Source organism: Babylonia areolata, chromosome 28 (assembly GCF_041734735.1).
Source record: "Babylonia areolata isolate BAREFJ2019XMU chromosome 28, ASM4173473v1, whole genome shotgun sequence".
Classification (NCBI taxonomy): domain Eukaryota; kingdom Metazoa; phylum Mollusca; class Gastropoda; order Neogastropoda; family Buccinidae; genus Babylonia; species Babylonia areolata.
Genome location: NC_134903.1, coordinates 49,725 through 69,037, shown reverse-complemented (window position 1 = coordinate 69,037; position 19,313 = coordinate 49,725). Strand labels below are relative to the sequence as shown.

The 19,313-nt window shown below is 44.7% G+C and overlaps 1 protein-coding gene across 4 annotated transcripts in view; it reads right to left on the bottom strand.

The window, feature by feature from the left end:
• Positions 1-19,313, bottom strand: part of LOC143302129 (uncharacterized) — an 82,042-nt gene that overhangs the window by 31,061 nt on the left and 31,668 nt on the right. For all 4 annotated transcript variants that reach the window (XM_076616676.1, XM_076616677.1, XM_076616678.1 and 1 more), the window contains exons 4-5: positions 10,541-10,663; positions 6,295-6,694 (exon numbers count right to left, since the gene is read on the bottom strand). In XM_076616676.1, the coding sequence (XP_076472791.1) occupies positions 6,295-6,694; positions 10,541-10,663 (523 nt within the window). The remainder of the gene's footprint in view (positions 1-6,294; positions 6,695-10,540; positions 10,664-19,313) is intronic.

Genomic DNA, 19,313 nt, shown 5'->3' with positions numbered 1-19,313 from the left:
ACACTTGATGCAACACTCAGTGTCAAAGCCAACAGGATCACAAACAACACTTGATGCAACACTCAGTGCCAAAGCCAACAGACCCACAAACACTTGATGCAATATTCAGTGCCAAAGCCAACAGGATCACAAACAACACTTGATGCAACACTCAGTGCCAAACCCAACAGGATCACAAACACTTGATGCAACACTCAGTTCAGTGTCAAAGACAACAGGATCACAAACACTTGATGCAACACTCAGTGCCAAAGCCAACAGGATCACAAACACTTGATGCAACATTAAGTGCCAAAGCCAACAGGATCACAACCAACACTTGATGCAACACTCAGTGCCAAAGCCATCAGGACCACAAACAACACTTGATACAACACTCAGTATCAAAGCCAACAGGACCACAAACAACACTTGATGCAACACTCAGTGTCAAAGCAAATAGGACCACAAACAACACTTGATGCAACACTCAGTATCAAAGCCATCAGGACCACAAACAACACTTGATACAACACTCAGTATCAAAGCCAACAGGACCACAAACAACACTTGATGCAACACTCAGTGTCAAAGCCAACAGGATCACAAACACTTGATGCATCACTCAGTATCAAAGCCAACAGGACCACAAACAACACTTGATGCATCACTCAGTATCAAAGCCAACAGGACCACAAACAACACTTGATGCAACACTCAGTGCCAAAGCCATCAGGACCACAAACAACACTTGATACAACACTCAGTATCAAAGCCAACAGGACCACAAACAACACTTGATGCAACACTCAGTGTCAAAGCCAACAGGATCACAAACACTTGATGCATCACTCAGTATCAAAGCCAACAGGACCACAAACACATGATACAACACTCAGTGTCAAAGCCAATAGGACCACAAACAACACTTGATGCAACACTCAGTGTCAAAGCAAATAGGATCACAAACAACACTTGATGCAACACTCAGTATCAAAGCCAACAGGACCACAAACACATGATACAACACTCAGTGTCAAAGCCAACAGGACCACAAACACATGATACAACACTCAGTGTCAAAGCCAATAGGACCACAAACAACACTTGATGCAACACTCAGTGTCAAAGCAAATAGGACAACAAACAACACTTGATACAACACTCAGTGCCAAAGCCAACAGGATAAAAAGCACTTGATGCAACACTCAGTGTCAAATTCAACAGGACCAAAAACAACACATGATGCAACACTCAGTGCCAAAGCCAACAGGATCACAAACACTTGATGCAACATTCAGTGCCAAAGCCAACAGGATCACAAACACTTGATGCAACATTCAGTGCCAAAGCCAACAGGATCACAAACACTTGATGCAACACTCAGTGTCAAAGCCAACAGGACCACAAACAACACTTGATGCAACACTCAGAGCTAAAGCCAACACGACAACAAACCCTTGATGCAACACTCAGTGCCAAAGCCAACAGGATCAAAAACACTTGATGCAGCACTCAGTGTCAAAGCCAACAGGACCATTTTAGCAAAGACACTGCAGCATTATTTGTACCAACAAGCAACATGGGCGAAAGTAGAGAGTGTAAGTTCTTCACACACAGTTTGAAGCAGTGCAGCCGTTCTGTGCCTTGAGCCATACTTTTGAAAGTGATTTGCTTTATCTTAGATCAGTGAGATTAGTGGAGAAAACAAAAACACATTCAGATTGTTTTTCCAGTTCTTGGTAGAATTCAGCTCATCCTAGCATGTACTAGAATATAACTTCAATACAAAGCAGACATATTTCATTTTTTAACCAAAAAAGCCCCCACATACAAGACTGATATCAATCACTGTATCAGATAAATGTGCCAAGTTTTGTGATTGAGATATAAAAATGTATCGGTAACTTGACATTTTTGGCACCTTTATAGCTTTTTGTGCCGGTAAAAGAAGTGTATGGTCATCATAATTAGAATTTATAAACAAAACTGATATCTTCCTATTTTCAAGCCAGATTATGTGTGTATATACTATGTATTTCAAGAGAAAAATGAATTTGTAATAGTTCACACACACACACACACACACACACACACACACACACACAAACACACACAGACAACTGAAACACTGTTTTATTACATACATTGTGTATGCACACAGAAGCCAATAACAAGACCAAACACAAAAAATAGTATTACACAAAAACAAAACACATAACAACATAAAATTTAAAAATATGTCTTAAACAAACAGAAATACACACATTCACTCACACAAACACACGAATGCACATGATTTCTCCCTCTTTCTCGATAGATCTATATATATGTCTCTCTCCAGAGAGAGAGAGACATGGTGAGACCCAAAGCAACCAAACAAAAATTTGCTTGCACAAACCCCCAAAGCTCTCTTCTTTCCACACACCATGATGGTCACCACAGCCAACAAAGCTCTCTTCTTTCCACACACCACCATGATCACCACAGCCAACAAAGCTCTCTTCTTTCCACACACCACCATGGTCACCACAGCCAACAAAGCTCTCTTCTTTCCACACACCACCATGATCAGCACAGCCAACAAAGCTCTCTTCTTTCCACACACCACCATGATCAGCACAGCCAACAAAGCTCTCTTTCCACACACCACCATGATCACCACAGCCAACAAAGCTCTCTTCTTTCCACACACCACGATGGTCACCACAGCCAACAAAGCTCTCTTCTTTCCACACACCACCATGATCACCACAGCCAACAAAGCTCTCTTTCCACACACCACGATGGTCACCACAGCCAACAAAGCTCTCTTCTTTCCACACACCACCATGATCACCACAGCCAACAAAGCTCTCTTTCCACACACCACCATGATCAGCACAGCCAACAAAGCTCTCTTTCCACACACCACCATGATCACCACAGCCAACAAAGCTCTCTTCTTTCCACACACCACCATGATCACCACAGCCAACAAAGCTCTCTTCTTTCCACACACCACCATGGTCAGCACAGCCAACAAAGCTATCTTTCCACACACCACCATGATCACCACAGCCAACAAAGCTCTCTTCTTTCCACACACCACCATGATCACCACAGCCAACAAAGCTCTCTATCCACACACCACCATGGTCAGCACAGCCAACAAAGCTCTCTTTCCACACACCACCATGATCACCACAGCCAACAAAGCTCTCTTTCCACACACCACCATGATCACCACAGCCAACAAAGCTCTCTTTCCACACACCACCATGATCACCACAGCCAACAAAGCTCTCTTCTTTCCACACACCACCATGATCACCACAGCCAACAAAGCTCTCTTTCCACACACCACATTGATCAGCACAGCCAACAAAGCTCTCTATCCACACACCACCATGATCACCACAGCCAACAAAGCTCTCTATCCACACACCACATTGATCACCACAGCCAACAAAGCTCTCTTTCCACACACCACCATGATCACCACAGCCAACAAAGCTCTCTTTCCACACAACACCATGATCACCACAGCCATCAAAGCTCTCTTTCCACACACCACCATGATCACCACAGCCAACAAAGCTCTCTTCTTTCCACACAACACCATGATCAGCACAGCCAACAAAGCTCTCTTCTTTCCACACACCACCATGGTCAGCACAGCTAACAAAGCTCTCTTCTTTCCACACACCACCATGATCACCACAGCCAACAAAGCTCTCTTTCCACACACCACCATGATCACCACAGCCAACAAAGCTCTCTTTCCACACACCACCATGGTCACCACAGCCAACAAAGCTCTCTTCTTTCCACACACCACCATGATCACCACAGCCAACAAAGCTCTCTTCTTTCCACACACCACCATGATCACCACAGCCAACAAAGCTCTCTTTCCACACACCACCATGGTCAGCACAGCCAACAAAGCTCTCTTTCCACACACCACCATGATCACCACAGCCAACAAAGCTCTCTATCCACACACCACCATGATCACCACAGCCAACAAAGCTCTTTCCACACACCACATTGATCACCACAGCCAACAAAGCTCTCTTTCCACACACCACCATGATCACCACAGCCAACAAAGCTCTCTTTCCACACACCACCATGATCACCACAGCCAACAAAGCTCTCTTTCCACACACCACCATGATCAGCACAGCCAACAAAGCTCTCTTCTTTCCACACACCACCATGATCAGCACAGCCAACAAAGCTCTCTTCTTTCCACACACCACCATGATCACCACAGCCAACAAAGCTCTCTTTCCACACACCACCATGATCACCACAGCCAACAAAGCTCTCTTTCCACACACCACCATGGTCAGCACAGCCAACAAAGCTCTCTTTCCACACACCACCATGATCAGCACAGCCAACAAAGCTCTCTTTCCACACACCACCATGATCACCACAGCCAACAAAGCTCTCTTTCCACACACCACCATGATCACCACAGCCAACAAAGCTCGCTTCTTTCCACACACCACCATGGTCAGCACAGCCAACAAAGCTCTCTTTCCACACACCACCATGGTCACCACAGCCAACAAAGCTCTCTTTCCACACACCACCATGATCAGCACAGCCAACAAAGCTCTCTTCTTTCCACACACCACCATGATCAGCACAGCCAACAAAGCTCTCTTCTTTCCACACACCACCATGATCACCACAGCCAACAAAGCTCTCTATCCACACACCACCATGATCACCACAGCCAACAAAGCTCTCTTTCCACACACCACCATGATCACCACAGCCAACAAAGCTCTCTTTCCACACACCACCATGATCAGCACAGCCAACAAAGCTCTCTATCCACACACCACCATGATCACCACAGCCAACAAAGCTCTCTTTCCACACACCACCATGATCAGCACAGCCAACAAAGCTCTCTTTCCACACACCACCATGGTCAGCACAGCCAACAAAGCTCTCTTTCCACACACCATCATGGTCACCACAGCCAACAAAGGTCTCTTTCCACACACCACCATGATCACCACAGCCAACAAAGCTCTCTTCTTTCCACACACCACCATGGTCACCACAGCCAACAAAGCTCTCTATCCACACACCACCATGATCAGCACAGCCAACAAAGCTCTCTTTCCACACACCACCATGATCAGCACAGCCAACAAAGCTCTCTTCTTTCCACACACCACCATGATCACCACAGCCAACAAAGCTCTCTATCCACACACCACCATGATCACCACAGCCAACAAAGCTCTCTATCCACACACCACCATGATCACCACAGCCAACAAAGCTCTCTTCTTTCCACACACCACCATGATCACCACAGCCAACAAAGCTCTCTATCCACACACCACCATGATCACCACAGCCAACAAAGCTCTCTATCCACACACCACCATGATCACCACAGCCAACAAAGCTCTCTTTCCACACACCACCATGATCACCACAGCCAACAAAGCTCTCTTTCCACACACCACCATGGTCAGCACAGCCAACAAAGCTCTCTTCTTTCCACACACCACCATGATCACCACAGCCAACAAAGCTCTCTTTCCACACACCACCATGGTCAGCATAGCCAACAAAGCTCTCTTTCCACACACCACCATGATCACCACAGCCAACAAAGCTCTCTTCTTTCCACACACCACCATGATCACCACAGCCAACAAAGCTCTCTTTCCACACACCACCATGATCAGCACAGCCAACAAAGCTCTCTTCTTTCCACACACCACCATGATCAGCACAGCCAACAAAGCTTTCTTCTTTCCACACACCACCATGATCACCACAGCCAACAAAGCTCTCTTCTTTCCACACACCACCATGATCACCACAGCCAACAAAGCTCTCTTTCCACACACCACCATGATCACCACAGCCAACAAAGCTCTCTTTCCACACACCACCATGATCACCACAGCCAACAAAGCTCTCTATCCACACACCACCATGATCACCACAGCCAACAAAGCTCTCTATCCACACACCACATTGATCAGCACAGCCAACAAAGCTCTCTTTCCACACACCACATTGATCAGCACAGCCAACAAAGCTCTCTTTCCACACACCACATTGAGCAGCACAGCGAACAAAGCTCTCCACACACCACCATGGTCACCACAGCCAACAAAGCTCTCTTCTTTCCACACACCACCATGGTCAGCACAGCCAACAAAGCTCTCTTTCCACACACCACCATGATCACCACAGCCAACAAAGCTCTCTTCTTTCCACACACCACCATGGTCACCACAGCCAAAAAAGCGGAGGGATAGACAGAAGCATAACATCCTCACTCACCGGAGGCCAGAGACATGGAACGGTCCAACACAGTGCCAGTCACATTGTGTACACCATCCACTGCATGTGCTGAGGCCTGAACTTGCTCTGAGGTCGTCCCCCTCAACACTGAGCGCTCAACTTGCTGTGAGGTCGCCCCCCTCAACACTGAGCGCTCAACTTGCTGTGAGGTCGCCCCTGTCACCTCAGCCCTGAGGGGGATGGATGAGGAGGGTTTGGGGGAGGGGGTAGGGGGTGCCCCGACCTTGCTGGCTGAAGTCACAACCCCTCCTGGCTGGGTGGACACACAACTGTTGGCTGACGGTCGGCGCCGTGGGGGCGGGGGATGTTTGGGGGAGGGGGGCCTGACTTTTGGGGGTGGAGAGGTGGTGAGGGTGGGACGTGGTGGGATGCTGTCCACCTGGCATTGGACAGCAGATGGTTAAACAACATGACTATGGCATTGGACAGCAGATGGTTCATCAACATGACTATGGCACTGGACAGCAGATGGTTAAACAACATGACTATGGCATTGGACAGCAGATGGTTCATCTACATGACTATGGCATGGTGATGGGTGTTGTGGTTCATCAACATGACTATGGCATTGGACAGCAGATGGTTAAACAACATGACTATGGCACTGGACAGCAGATGGTTCATCAACATGACTATGGCATTGGACAGCAGATGGTTAAACAACATGACTATGGCATAGTGATGTGTGCTGTAGTTAAACAACATGACTATGGCATTGGACAGCAGATGGTTCATCTACATGACTATGGCACTGGACAGCAGATGGTTCATCAACATGACTATGGCACTGGACAGCAGATGGTTAAACAACATGACTATGGCACTGGACAGCAGATGGTTCATCAACATGACTATGGCACTGGACAGCAGATGGTTAAACAACATGACTATGGCACTGGACAGCAGATGGTTCATCAACATGACTATGGCACTGGACAGCAGATGGTTCATCAACATGACTACGGCACTGGACAGCAGATGGTTAAACAACATGACTATGGCATGGTGATGGGTGTTGTGGTTCATCAACATGACTATGGCATAGTGATGGGTGTTGTGGTTAAACAACATGACTGTGTCATAGTGATGTGTTGTAGTTAAACAACATGACTATGGCATTGTGATGGGTGTTGTGGTTAAACAACATGACTATGGTAAAGTGATGTGTGTTGTGGTTAAACAACATGACTATGGCATAGTGATGGGTGTTGTAGTTAAACAACATGACTATGGCATAGTGATGTGTGTTGTAGTTAAACAACATGACTATGGCATAGTGATGGGTGTTGTGGTTAAACAACATGACTATGGTAAAGTGATGGGTGTTGTGGTTAAACAACATGATTATGGCATAGTGATGGGTGTTGTAGTTAAACAACATGACTATGGCATAGTGATGGGTGTTGTGGTTAAACAACATGACTATGGCATAGTGATGGGTGTTGTAGTTAAACAACATGACTATGGCATAGTGATGGGTGTTGTGGTTAAACAACATGACTATGGCATAGTGATGGGTGTTGTAGTTAAACAACATGACTATGGCATAGTGATGGGCGTTGTGGTTAAACAACATGACTATGGTAAAGTGATGGGAGTTGTGGTTAAACAACATGACAATGGCATGGTGATGACCTAACTTTGATAATTCATTGTGGCCTCCTCACGACCTAAAAATTGATGTCACTGTGGCCTCCTGACGACCTAATATTGATAAGTCACTGTAGTCTCATGACAGAACGTTGAGAATTCACTGTGGCCTAATGACCGAACATTGATAATTCATTGTGGCATGACGGCCTGATATTGATAATTCACTGTGGCCTCCTCACGACGTAACAATGATAATTGACTGTGGCCTCCTCACGACCTAACAATGATAATTGACTGTGGCCTCCTGACGACCTTACATTGATAATTCACTGTGGCCTCCTCATGACCTAACATTGATAATTCACTGTGGACTCATCACCTAACACTGATAATTCATTGTGGCCTCCTGATGACCTTACATTGATAATTCACTGTGGCCTCCTCATGACCTAACATTGATAATTCACTGTGGCCTCCTGATTACATAACACTGATAATTCATTGTGGCCGCCTGACGACCTGACACTGATAATTCACTGTGGCCTCCTGATGACCTGACATTGATAATTCACTGTGGCCTCCTGATGACCTTACATTGATAATTCACTGTGGCCTCATCACCTAACACTGATAATTCACTGTGGCCTCCTGATGACCTAACACTGATAATTCACTGTGGCCTCATCACCTAACACTGATAATTCACTGTGGCCTCCAGATGACCTAACACTGATAATTCACTGTGGCCTCATCACCTAACACTGATAATTCACTGTGGCCTCATCACCTAACATTGATAATTCACTGTGGCCTCCTGATGACCTGACATTGATAATTCACTGTGGCCTCCTGATGACCTGACATTGATAATTCACTGTGGCCTCATCACCTAACATTGATAATTCACTGTGGCCTCATCACCTAACATTGATAATTCACTGTGGCCTCCTGATGACCTAACACTGATAATTCACTGTGGTCTCATCACCTAACATTGATAATTCACTGTGGCCTCATCACCTAACATTGATAATTCACTGTGGCCTCATCACCTAACATTGATAATTCACTGTGGCCTCCTGATGACCTGACATTGATAATTCACTGTGGCCTCATCACCTAACATTGATAATTCACTGTGGCCTCATCACCTAACATTGATAATTCACTGTGGCCTCATCACCTAACATTGATAATTCACTGTGGCCTCATCACCTAACATTGATAATTCACTGTGGCCTCATCACCTAACATTGATAATTCACTGTGGCCTCCTGATGACCTGACACTGATAATTCACTGTGGTCTCCTGACGACGTGACACTGATAATTCACTGTGGTCTCCTGACGACCTGACATTGATAATTCATTGTGGTCTCCTGACGACCTGACACTGATAATTCACTGTGGTCTCCTGACGACGTGACAGTAATTCACTGTGGTCTCCTGATGACATGACACTGATGTTTCACTGTGGTCTCCTGATGACGTGACATTGATAATTCACTGTGGTCTCCTGACGACATGACAGTAATTCACTGTGGTCTCCTGACGACATGACACTGATGCTTCACTGTGGTCTCCTGACGACGTGACACTGATAATTCACTGTGGTCTCCTGACGACGTGACATTGATAATTCACTGTGGTCTCCTGACGACGTGACATTGATAATTCACTGTGGTCTCCTGATGACATGACATTGATAATTCATTGTGGTCTCCTGACGACATGACACTGATAATTCAGTGTGGTCTCCTGACGACATGACATTGATAATTCATTGTGGTCTCCTGACGACATGACACTGATAATTCAGTGTGGTCTCCTGACGACATGACATTGATAATTCATTGTGGTCTCCTGACGACATGACACTGATAATTCAGTGTGGTCTCCTGACGACATGACATTGATAATTCATTGTGGTCTCCTGACGACCTGACACTGATAATTCATTGTGGTCTCCTGACGACGTGACATTGATAATTCATTGTGGTCTCCTGACGACATGACACTGATAATTCAGTGTGGTCTCCTGACGACATGACATTGATAATTCATTGTGGTCTCCTGACGACATGACACTGATAATTCAGTGTGGTCTCCTGACGACATGACATTGATAATTCATTGTGGTCTCCTGACGACCTGACACTGATAATTCATTGTGGTCTCCTGACGACGTGACATTGATAATTCATTGTGGTCTCCTGACGACATGACACTGATAATTCAGTGTGGTCTCCTGACGACATGACATTGATAATTCATTGTGGTCTCCTGACGACCTGACACTGATAATTCATTGTGGTCTCCTGACGACATGACACTGATAATTCATTGTGGTCTCCTGACGACGTGACATTGATAATTCACTGTGGTCTGGCTGTGATGGGGGACTTGGAATGAACACACACACACACACACACACACACACACTTATGCGTACACACACACATGTACACCTATGCCTATACACACTCACACACACACACACACACGCACACACACACACACACTTATGCGTACACACACACACACACACATGTACACCTATGCCTACACACACACACACACTCACACACACACACATACACACACACACACAGAGGGTGATGACCCTACATACTTTGCCCCTGATGACGTCAGCAGTGTGTTGGTGACCACAGCGGTCGGCCAGTTCCTCAGCCTTCAGTCCTGCATTGTCTGTGATGTCACGGTTGCATCCCCCCTCCAGTAAGGCTGTCACAATCTGTAACACACACTTCACTGTCAGTGATGCCATGACTTGTAACACACACACTTCACTGTCAGTGATGTCACGATCTGTAACACACATACTTCACTGTCTGTGATGTCACAACCTGTAACACACACACTTCACTGTCTGTGATGTCACGATCTGTAACACACACACACTTCACTGTCAGTGATGTCACAACCTGTAACACACACACTTCACTGTCAGTGATGTCACAATCTGTAACACACACTTCACTGTCAGTGATGTCACGACCTGTAACACACACTTCACTGTCAGTGATGTCATGACCTGTAACACACACTTCACTGTCAGTGATGTCACATGTAACACACACACTTCACTGTCAGTGATGTCATGACATGTAACACACACACTTCACTGTCAGTGATGTCACATGTAACACACACACTTCACTGTCAGTGATGTCATGACATGTAACACACACACTTCACTGTCAGTGACGTCACGACATGTAACACACACTTCACTGTCAGTGAAGTCATGACATGTAACACACACACTTCACTGTCAGTGATGTCACGACATGTAACACACACACTTCACTGTCAGTGATGTCACGACATGTAACACACACACTTCACTGTCAGTGATGTCATGACATGTAACACACACACTTCACTGTCAGTGATGTCATGACATGTAACACACACACTTCACTGTCAGTGATGTCACGACATGTAACACACACACTTCACTGTCAGTGATGTCACGACCTGTAACACACACTTCACTGTCAGTGATGTCATGACCTGTAACACACACACTTCACTGTCAGTGATGTCACGACATGTAACACATACACTTCACTGTCAGTGATGTCACGACCTGTAACACACACACTTCACTGTCAGTGATGTCACAATCTGTAACACACACTTCACTGCCAGTGATGTCACGACCTGTAACACACACACTTCACTGTCAGTGATGGTATGACCTGTAACACACACACTTCACTGTCAGTGATGTCACGACATGTAACACACACACACTCTCTCTCTCTTCCTTATCTCCCTTCCCCTATCATCAGATGCAAAATATATACATCAATCAAGCCATATAGGCTGCACAGCTCTGTGTGGTCTGATCAATTCCTCACGCATATTGCACACAGCACTCTGTGGTCCGATCCATTCCTCACACATATTGCACACAGCACTCTGTGGTCTGATCCATTCCTCACGCATATTGCACACAGCACTCTGTGGTCCGATCCATTCCTCACGCATATTGCACACAGCACTCATATTGCACACAGCACTCTGTGGTCCGATCCATTCCTCACACATATTGCACACAGCACTCTGTGGTCTGATCCATTCCTCACGCATATTGCACACAGCACTCTGTGGTCCAATCCATTCCTCACGCATATTGCACACAGCACACATATTGCACACAGCACTCTGTGGTCCAAACCATTCCTCACGCATATTGCACACAGCACACATATTGCACACAGCACTCTGTGGTCCGATCCATTCCTCACGCATATTGCACACAGCACACATATTGCACACAGCACTCTGTGGTCCGATCCATTCCTCACGCATATTGCACACAGCACACATATTGCACAAAGCACTCTGTGGTCCAAACCACTCCTCACGCATATTGCACACAGCACACATATTGCACACAGCCCCCTGTGGTCTGATCCATTCCTCACGCATATTGCACACAGCACACATATTGCACACAGCACACATATTGCACACAGCACTCTGTGGTCCGATCAATTCCTCACGCATATTGCACACAGCACACATATTGCACAAAGCACTCTGTGGTCCAAACCACTCCTCACGCATATTGCACACAGCACACATATTGCACACAGCCCCCTGTGGTCTGATCCATTCCTCACGCATATTGCACACAGCACACATATTGCACACAGCACACATATTGCACACAGCACTCTGTGGTCCGATCCATTCCTCACACATATTGCACACAGCACTCTGTGGTCTGATCCATTCCTCACGCATATTGCACACAGCACGCATATTGCACACAGCACACATATTGCACACAGCACTCTGTGGTCCGATCCATTCCTCACACATATTGCACACAGCACTCTGTGGTCTGATCCATTCCTCACACATATTACACACAGCACACATATTGCACACAGCACTCTGTGGTCTGATCCATTCCTCACACATATTGCACACAGCACTGTGTGGTCCGATCCATTCCTCACACATATTGCACACAGCACACATATTGCACACAGCACTCTGTGGTCTGATCAATTCCTCATGCAGATTGTACAAGAGATAGGTCACAGTGTACAGTGCTACCTACTCATATTGCATTAGATACATTTATCTTTTCTATGTTGTTTTGGTGTGTGTGTGTGTGTGTGTGTATGCGCGCACACGCGCGCGTGCGTGCGTGCGTGCGTGTGTGTGTGTGTGACCAGTTGAGTGTGTGTGTGTGTGTGTATAGGTGCATGAGCATAGGTGTATGAGCGTATGGGGGGGGGGGGAGGTAATCATGTGTATTGTGAGTGACTGCTTGGACATGATTATTGTGTGTGAGCATGTGTTTACCGATGTATGTGTATGCATGTCTGTGTCTCTCTGTGTCTGCACTGCCATGAGTGTAAATAATACTCAGTGTGTGTGTGTGTGTGTGTGTAGTCCTGTTTTGTTTTCCATATCCTTAGATGAGAGAGAGAGAGAGAGAGAGAGAGAGAGATCAGATGTGGGTGTGAATGTGTCAATGTGGGAGTTGAATTTGCACGAAGGGGGAAGTCTCTTTCAAGATTTCCGAATAGACGATTCACAACCAGCCCATTCTGAATACACACTATATCTTTTTGCCACTCCAAGTTCCTGGGTGACTGGAAAAACCAGTTTGGAAGGGTCTGGTTATCTGTTAAAAATATCAACGATATATATATATATATATATATATATATATATATATATATATATATATATATATATATATATATATATATATATATATTTATATATATTATATATATATTTTTTTTTTTTTTTTTTTTCCTGCTCCTCCTCGACCTCTTTTTCTCAAGGAGGCATAACTGTGTTCAGACACATCCATATAGGCCACATCACCACATACCTGACTGCAGCATGACCCAACATCACCGCATACCTGACTGCAGCATGACCCAACATCACCACATACCTGACTGCAGCATGACCCAACATCACCACATACCTGACTGCAGCATGACCCAACATCACCACATACCTGACTGCAGCATGACCCAACATCACCACATACCTGACTGCAGCATGACCCAACATCACCACATACCTGACTGCAGCATGACCCAACATCACCACATACCTGACTGCAGCATGACCCAACATCACCGCATACCTGACTGCAGCATGACCCAACATCACCACATACCTGACTGCAGCATGACCCAACATCACCACATACCTGACTGCAGCATGACCCAACATCACCACATACCTGACTGAGTGTATCCACACATAAATGTGTACCTATCACAGTGGATTTCATCTAGAGTTTTGCCAGAGGACAACACTTACATTGCCATGGGTTCTTTTCCAATGCGCCAAGTGCGTGCTGCACACGGGACCTTGGTTTATTGTCTTATCCGAATGACTAGACGCTCAGTTTGATTTTTGTGTCAAACTTGGGAGAATGGGTTAGACCCGAATTCAACCCATACACTCACTGACATTGTATTGACAGATAAACGTCTTACCATTCTGTCACCTCCCTCTCGATGAGTACTGTCACAGGATTGTGATGTTTACACTCTGTGGTGTCACATGATTGTGATGTTTACACTCAGTGTGGTGTCACAGGATTGTGATGTTTACACTCAGTGTGGTGTCACAGGATTGTGATGTTTACACTCAGAGTGGTCTCACAGGATTGTGATGTTTACACTCAGTGTGGTGTCACAGGATTGTGATGTTTACACTCAGTGTGGTGTCACAGGATTGTGATGTTTACACTCAGTGGTCTCACAGGATTGTGATGTTTACACTCAGTGTGGTGTCACAGGATTGTGATGTTAACACACAGTGTGGTGTCACAGGATTGTGATGTTTACACTCAGTGGTCTCACAGGATTGTGATGTTTACACTCAGTGTGGTCTCACAGGATTGTGATGTTTACACTCAGTGTGGTCTCACAAGATTGTGATGTTTACACTCAGAGTGGTCTCACAGGATTGTGATGTTTACACACAGTGTGGTGTCACAGCATTGTGATGTTTCTCCACATGACACACAGTGTGGTGTCACAGGATTGTGATGTTTCTCCACATGACACACAGTGTGGTCTCACAGGATTGTGATGTTTCTCCATGTGACACACAGTGTGGTGTCACAGCATTGTGATGTTTCTCCATGTGACACACAGAGTGGTCTCACAGGATTGTGATGTTTCTCCACATGACACACAGTGTGGTCTCACAGGATTGTGATGTTTCTCCACATGACACACAGTGTGGTGTCACAAGATTGTGATGTTTCTCCATGTGACACACAAAGTGGTCTCACAGGAATGTGATGTTTCTCCACATGACACACAGTGTGGTGTCACAGGATTGTGATGTTTCTCCACATGACACACAGTGTGGTGTCACAGGATTGTGATGTTTCTCCATGTGACACACAGTGTGGTGTCACAGGATTGTGATGTTTCTCCATGTGACACACAGAGTGGTGTCACAGGATTGTGATGTTTCTCCACGTGACACACAGTGTGGTGTCACAGGATTGTGTTGTTTCTCCACATGACACACAGTGTGGTGTCACAGGATTGTGATGTTTCTCCACATGACACACAGTCTGGTGTCACAGGATTGTGATGTTTCTCCACATGACACACAGTGTGGTGTCACAGGATTGTGATGTTTCTCCACATGACACACAGTGTGGTGTCACAGGAATGTGATGTTTCTCCATGTGACACACAGTGTGGTGTCACAGGATTGTGATGTTTCTCCATGTGACACACAGAGTGGTGTCACAGGATTGTGATGTTTCTCCACGTGACACAGAGTGGTGTCACAGGATTGTGATGTTTCTCCATGTGACACACAGAGTGGTGTCACAGGATTGTGATGTTTCTCCACATGACACACAGAGTGGTGTCACAGGATTGTGATGTTTCTCCACATGACACACAGAGTGGTGTCACAGGATTGTGATGTTTCTCCACATGACACACAGAGTGGTGTCACAGGATTGTGATGTTTCTCCACATGACACACAGTGTGGTGTCACAGGATTGTGTAAGTTTCTCCACATGACACACAGAGTGGTGTCACAGGATTGTGATGTTTCTCCATGTGACACACAGTGTGGTGTCACAGGATTGTGATGTTTCTCCATGTGACACACAGAGTGGTGTCACAGGATTGAAGTGAAGACCTGCTGAAAACAACTTCAGAAATAATATTTCAACCCATGTTTTGCATTGCATGTTTGTTTTAGTTACATTCAAAACGATCCTCGGCTGTTTGGAGTAAAATTTTCCAATAACACTGCAGCCATCTCCCTAAATATTATCCACCTAAATACCAGCAGTAGTACGAAAGGAATGATAGCTAAACATCTACCTAAATACCAGCAAAAGTGCAATATGAATGATAGCTAAACATCTACCTAAATACCAGTAGTGCAAAAGAAATGATAGCTAAACATCTACCTAAATAACAGTAGTGCAACAAAAGGACTGACAGCTAAACATCTACCTAAATAACAGTAGTACAAAAGGAATGATAGCTAAACATCTACCTAAATACCAATAGCAGTGCAAAATGAATGATAGCTAAACATCTACCTAAATACCAGCAAAAGTGCAATATGAATGATAGCTAAACATCTACCTAAATAACAGTAGTGCAAAAGAAATGACAGCTAAACATCTACCCAAATAACAGTAGTACAAAAGGAATGATAGCTAAACATCTACCTAATTACAATAGCAGTGCAAAATGAATGATAGCTAAACATCTACCTAAATAACAGTAGTGCAACAAAAGGAATGATAGCTAAACATCTACCTAAATAACAGTAGTGCAAAAGGAATGATTGCTAAACATCTACCTAAATAACAGTAGTGCAAAAGGAATGATAGCTAAACATCTACCGAATTACAAGCAGCAGTGCAAAAGGAATGATAGCTAAACATCTACCTAAATAACAGTAGTGCAAAAGGAATTACAGCTAAACATCTACCTAAATAACAGTAGTGCAAAAGGAATGATAGCTAAGCATCCACCGAATTACAAGCAGCAGTGCAAAAGGAATGATAGCTAAACATCTACCTAAATACAAGCAGCAGTACAATAGGAATGATAGCAAAACATCTACCTAAATACAAGCAGCAGTGCAAAAGGAATGATAGCTAAACATCTACCTAAATACCAACAGTGAAGCAAAAGATATGATAGCTAAACATCTACCTAAATACAAGCAGCAGTACAAAAGGAATGATAGCTAAACATCTACCTAAATAACAGAAGAAATGCAAAAGGAATGATAGCTCAACATCTACCTATATACAAGCAGCAGTGCATATGGAACAATAGCTAAACTTCTACCTAAATACCAACAGTAGTGCAAATGATATGACAACTAAACATCGACCTGAATACCAACAGTACTGCAAAAGATATGATAGCTAAACATCTACCTAAATACAAGCAGCAGTACAAAAGGAATGATAGCTAAACATCTACCTAAATACCAACAGTAGTGCAAAAGATATGATAGCAAAACATCTACCTGAATACCAACAGCAGTGCAAAAGGAATGATAGCTAAACATCTACCTGAATACCAACAGCAGTGCAAAAGGAATGATAGCTAAACATCTACCTGAATACCAACAGCAGTGCAAAAGGAATGATAGCTAAACATCGACCTGAATACCAACAGCAGTGCAAAAGGAATGATAGCTAAACATCTACCTAAATACCAACAGCAGTGCAAAAGGAATGATAGCTAAACATCTACCTGAATACCAACAGCAGTGCAAATGGAATGATAGCTAAACATCGACCTGAATACCAACAGGATGGAAGAAGGAATGATAGCTAAATATCTACCTAAATACAAGCAGCAGTGCAAAAGATATGACAGCTAAACATCTACCTAATTACGAGCAGCAGTGCAAAAAGAACAATAGCTAAACATCTAGTATCTACCTAAGTACAAGCAGTAGTGCAAAATGAATAACTAAATATCCACCCAAATACAAGCAGGATGGCAAACAGAACGATAGCTAAACATCTACCTAAATACCAGCAGCAGTGCAAAAGGAATGACAACTAAACATCTAGTCAAATACCTATAGTAAGCAAACAGGACATTCTGCTGAGGCAACAAAACATCACAAGTGATACTAAAGAAACACCTGTACAGACTGGTTGTCACCACCCTGTGTTGACAAAACATCACAAGTGATACTAAAGAAACACCTGTACAGACTGGTTGTCACTACCCTGTGTTGACAAAACATCACAAGTGATACTAAAGAAACACCTGTACAGACTGGTTGTCACTACCCTGTGTTGACAAAACATCACAAGTGATACTGAAAAAACACCTGTACAGATTGTGGTTGTCACCACCCTGTGTTGACAAAACATCACAAGTGATACTAAAGAAACACCTGTACAGACTGGTTGTCACTACCCTGTGTTGACAAAACATCACAAGTGATACTGAAAAAACACCTGTACAGATTGTGGTTGTCACCACCCTGTGTTGACATAACATCACAAGTGATACTGAAGAAACACCTGTACAGACTGGTTGTCACTACCCTGTGCTGACAAAACATCACAAGTGATACTGAAAAAACACCTGTACAGACTGGTTGTCACTACCCTGTGTTGACATAACATCACAAGTGATACTGAAGAAACACCTGTACAGATTGTGGTTGTCACCAACCTGTGGTCACACCTCAACTGACAATGCTGACAAAAACACAGAAATCCTTTCAAACACAGAAATCACCACCTGAACTGACGTTGACAAAACACAAGATGATCACTTCAAACACAGAAATCACCACCTGAACTGACGTTGGCAAAACACAAGATGATCACTTCAAACAGAGAAATCACCACCTGAACTGACAATGTTGACAAAACACAAGATGATCACTTCAAACACAGAAATCACCACCTGAACTGACAATGTTGACAAAACACAAGATGATCACTTCAAACACAGAAATCACCACCTGCAGGCACTGGCAACACACCTGCAGGCACTGGCAACACACACACTGAGCATGCTATAGCTCATGTGGACTCCACCAAAAAACACACAGGTACGCCCACCCCACAACACCACACCCACAACACAATATCACCAACACCCACCCATACCACCATCCCACACCGCCACTCACACCATCCCCCACAATGTCTCCCCAACTGCACCCCCCCCCCCCATCTCCCCCCCACCCTCCCAAAACAACATCAACAAAAAACCCACCCCACACTGTACCCCCCAACACAACAGAGGAATCCTGTGATGGTGTGGCGGTGAATGCAGGCTGCACACACATAGATGCACAGCCGTGTCCAGACACACGCATGTATTCACAGCCGTCTATCTATCTC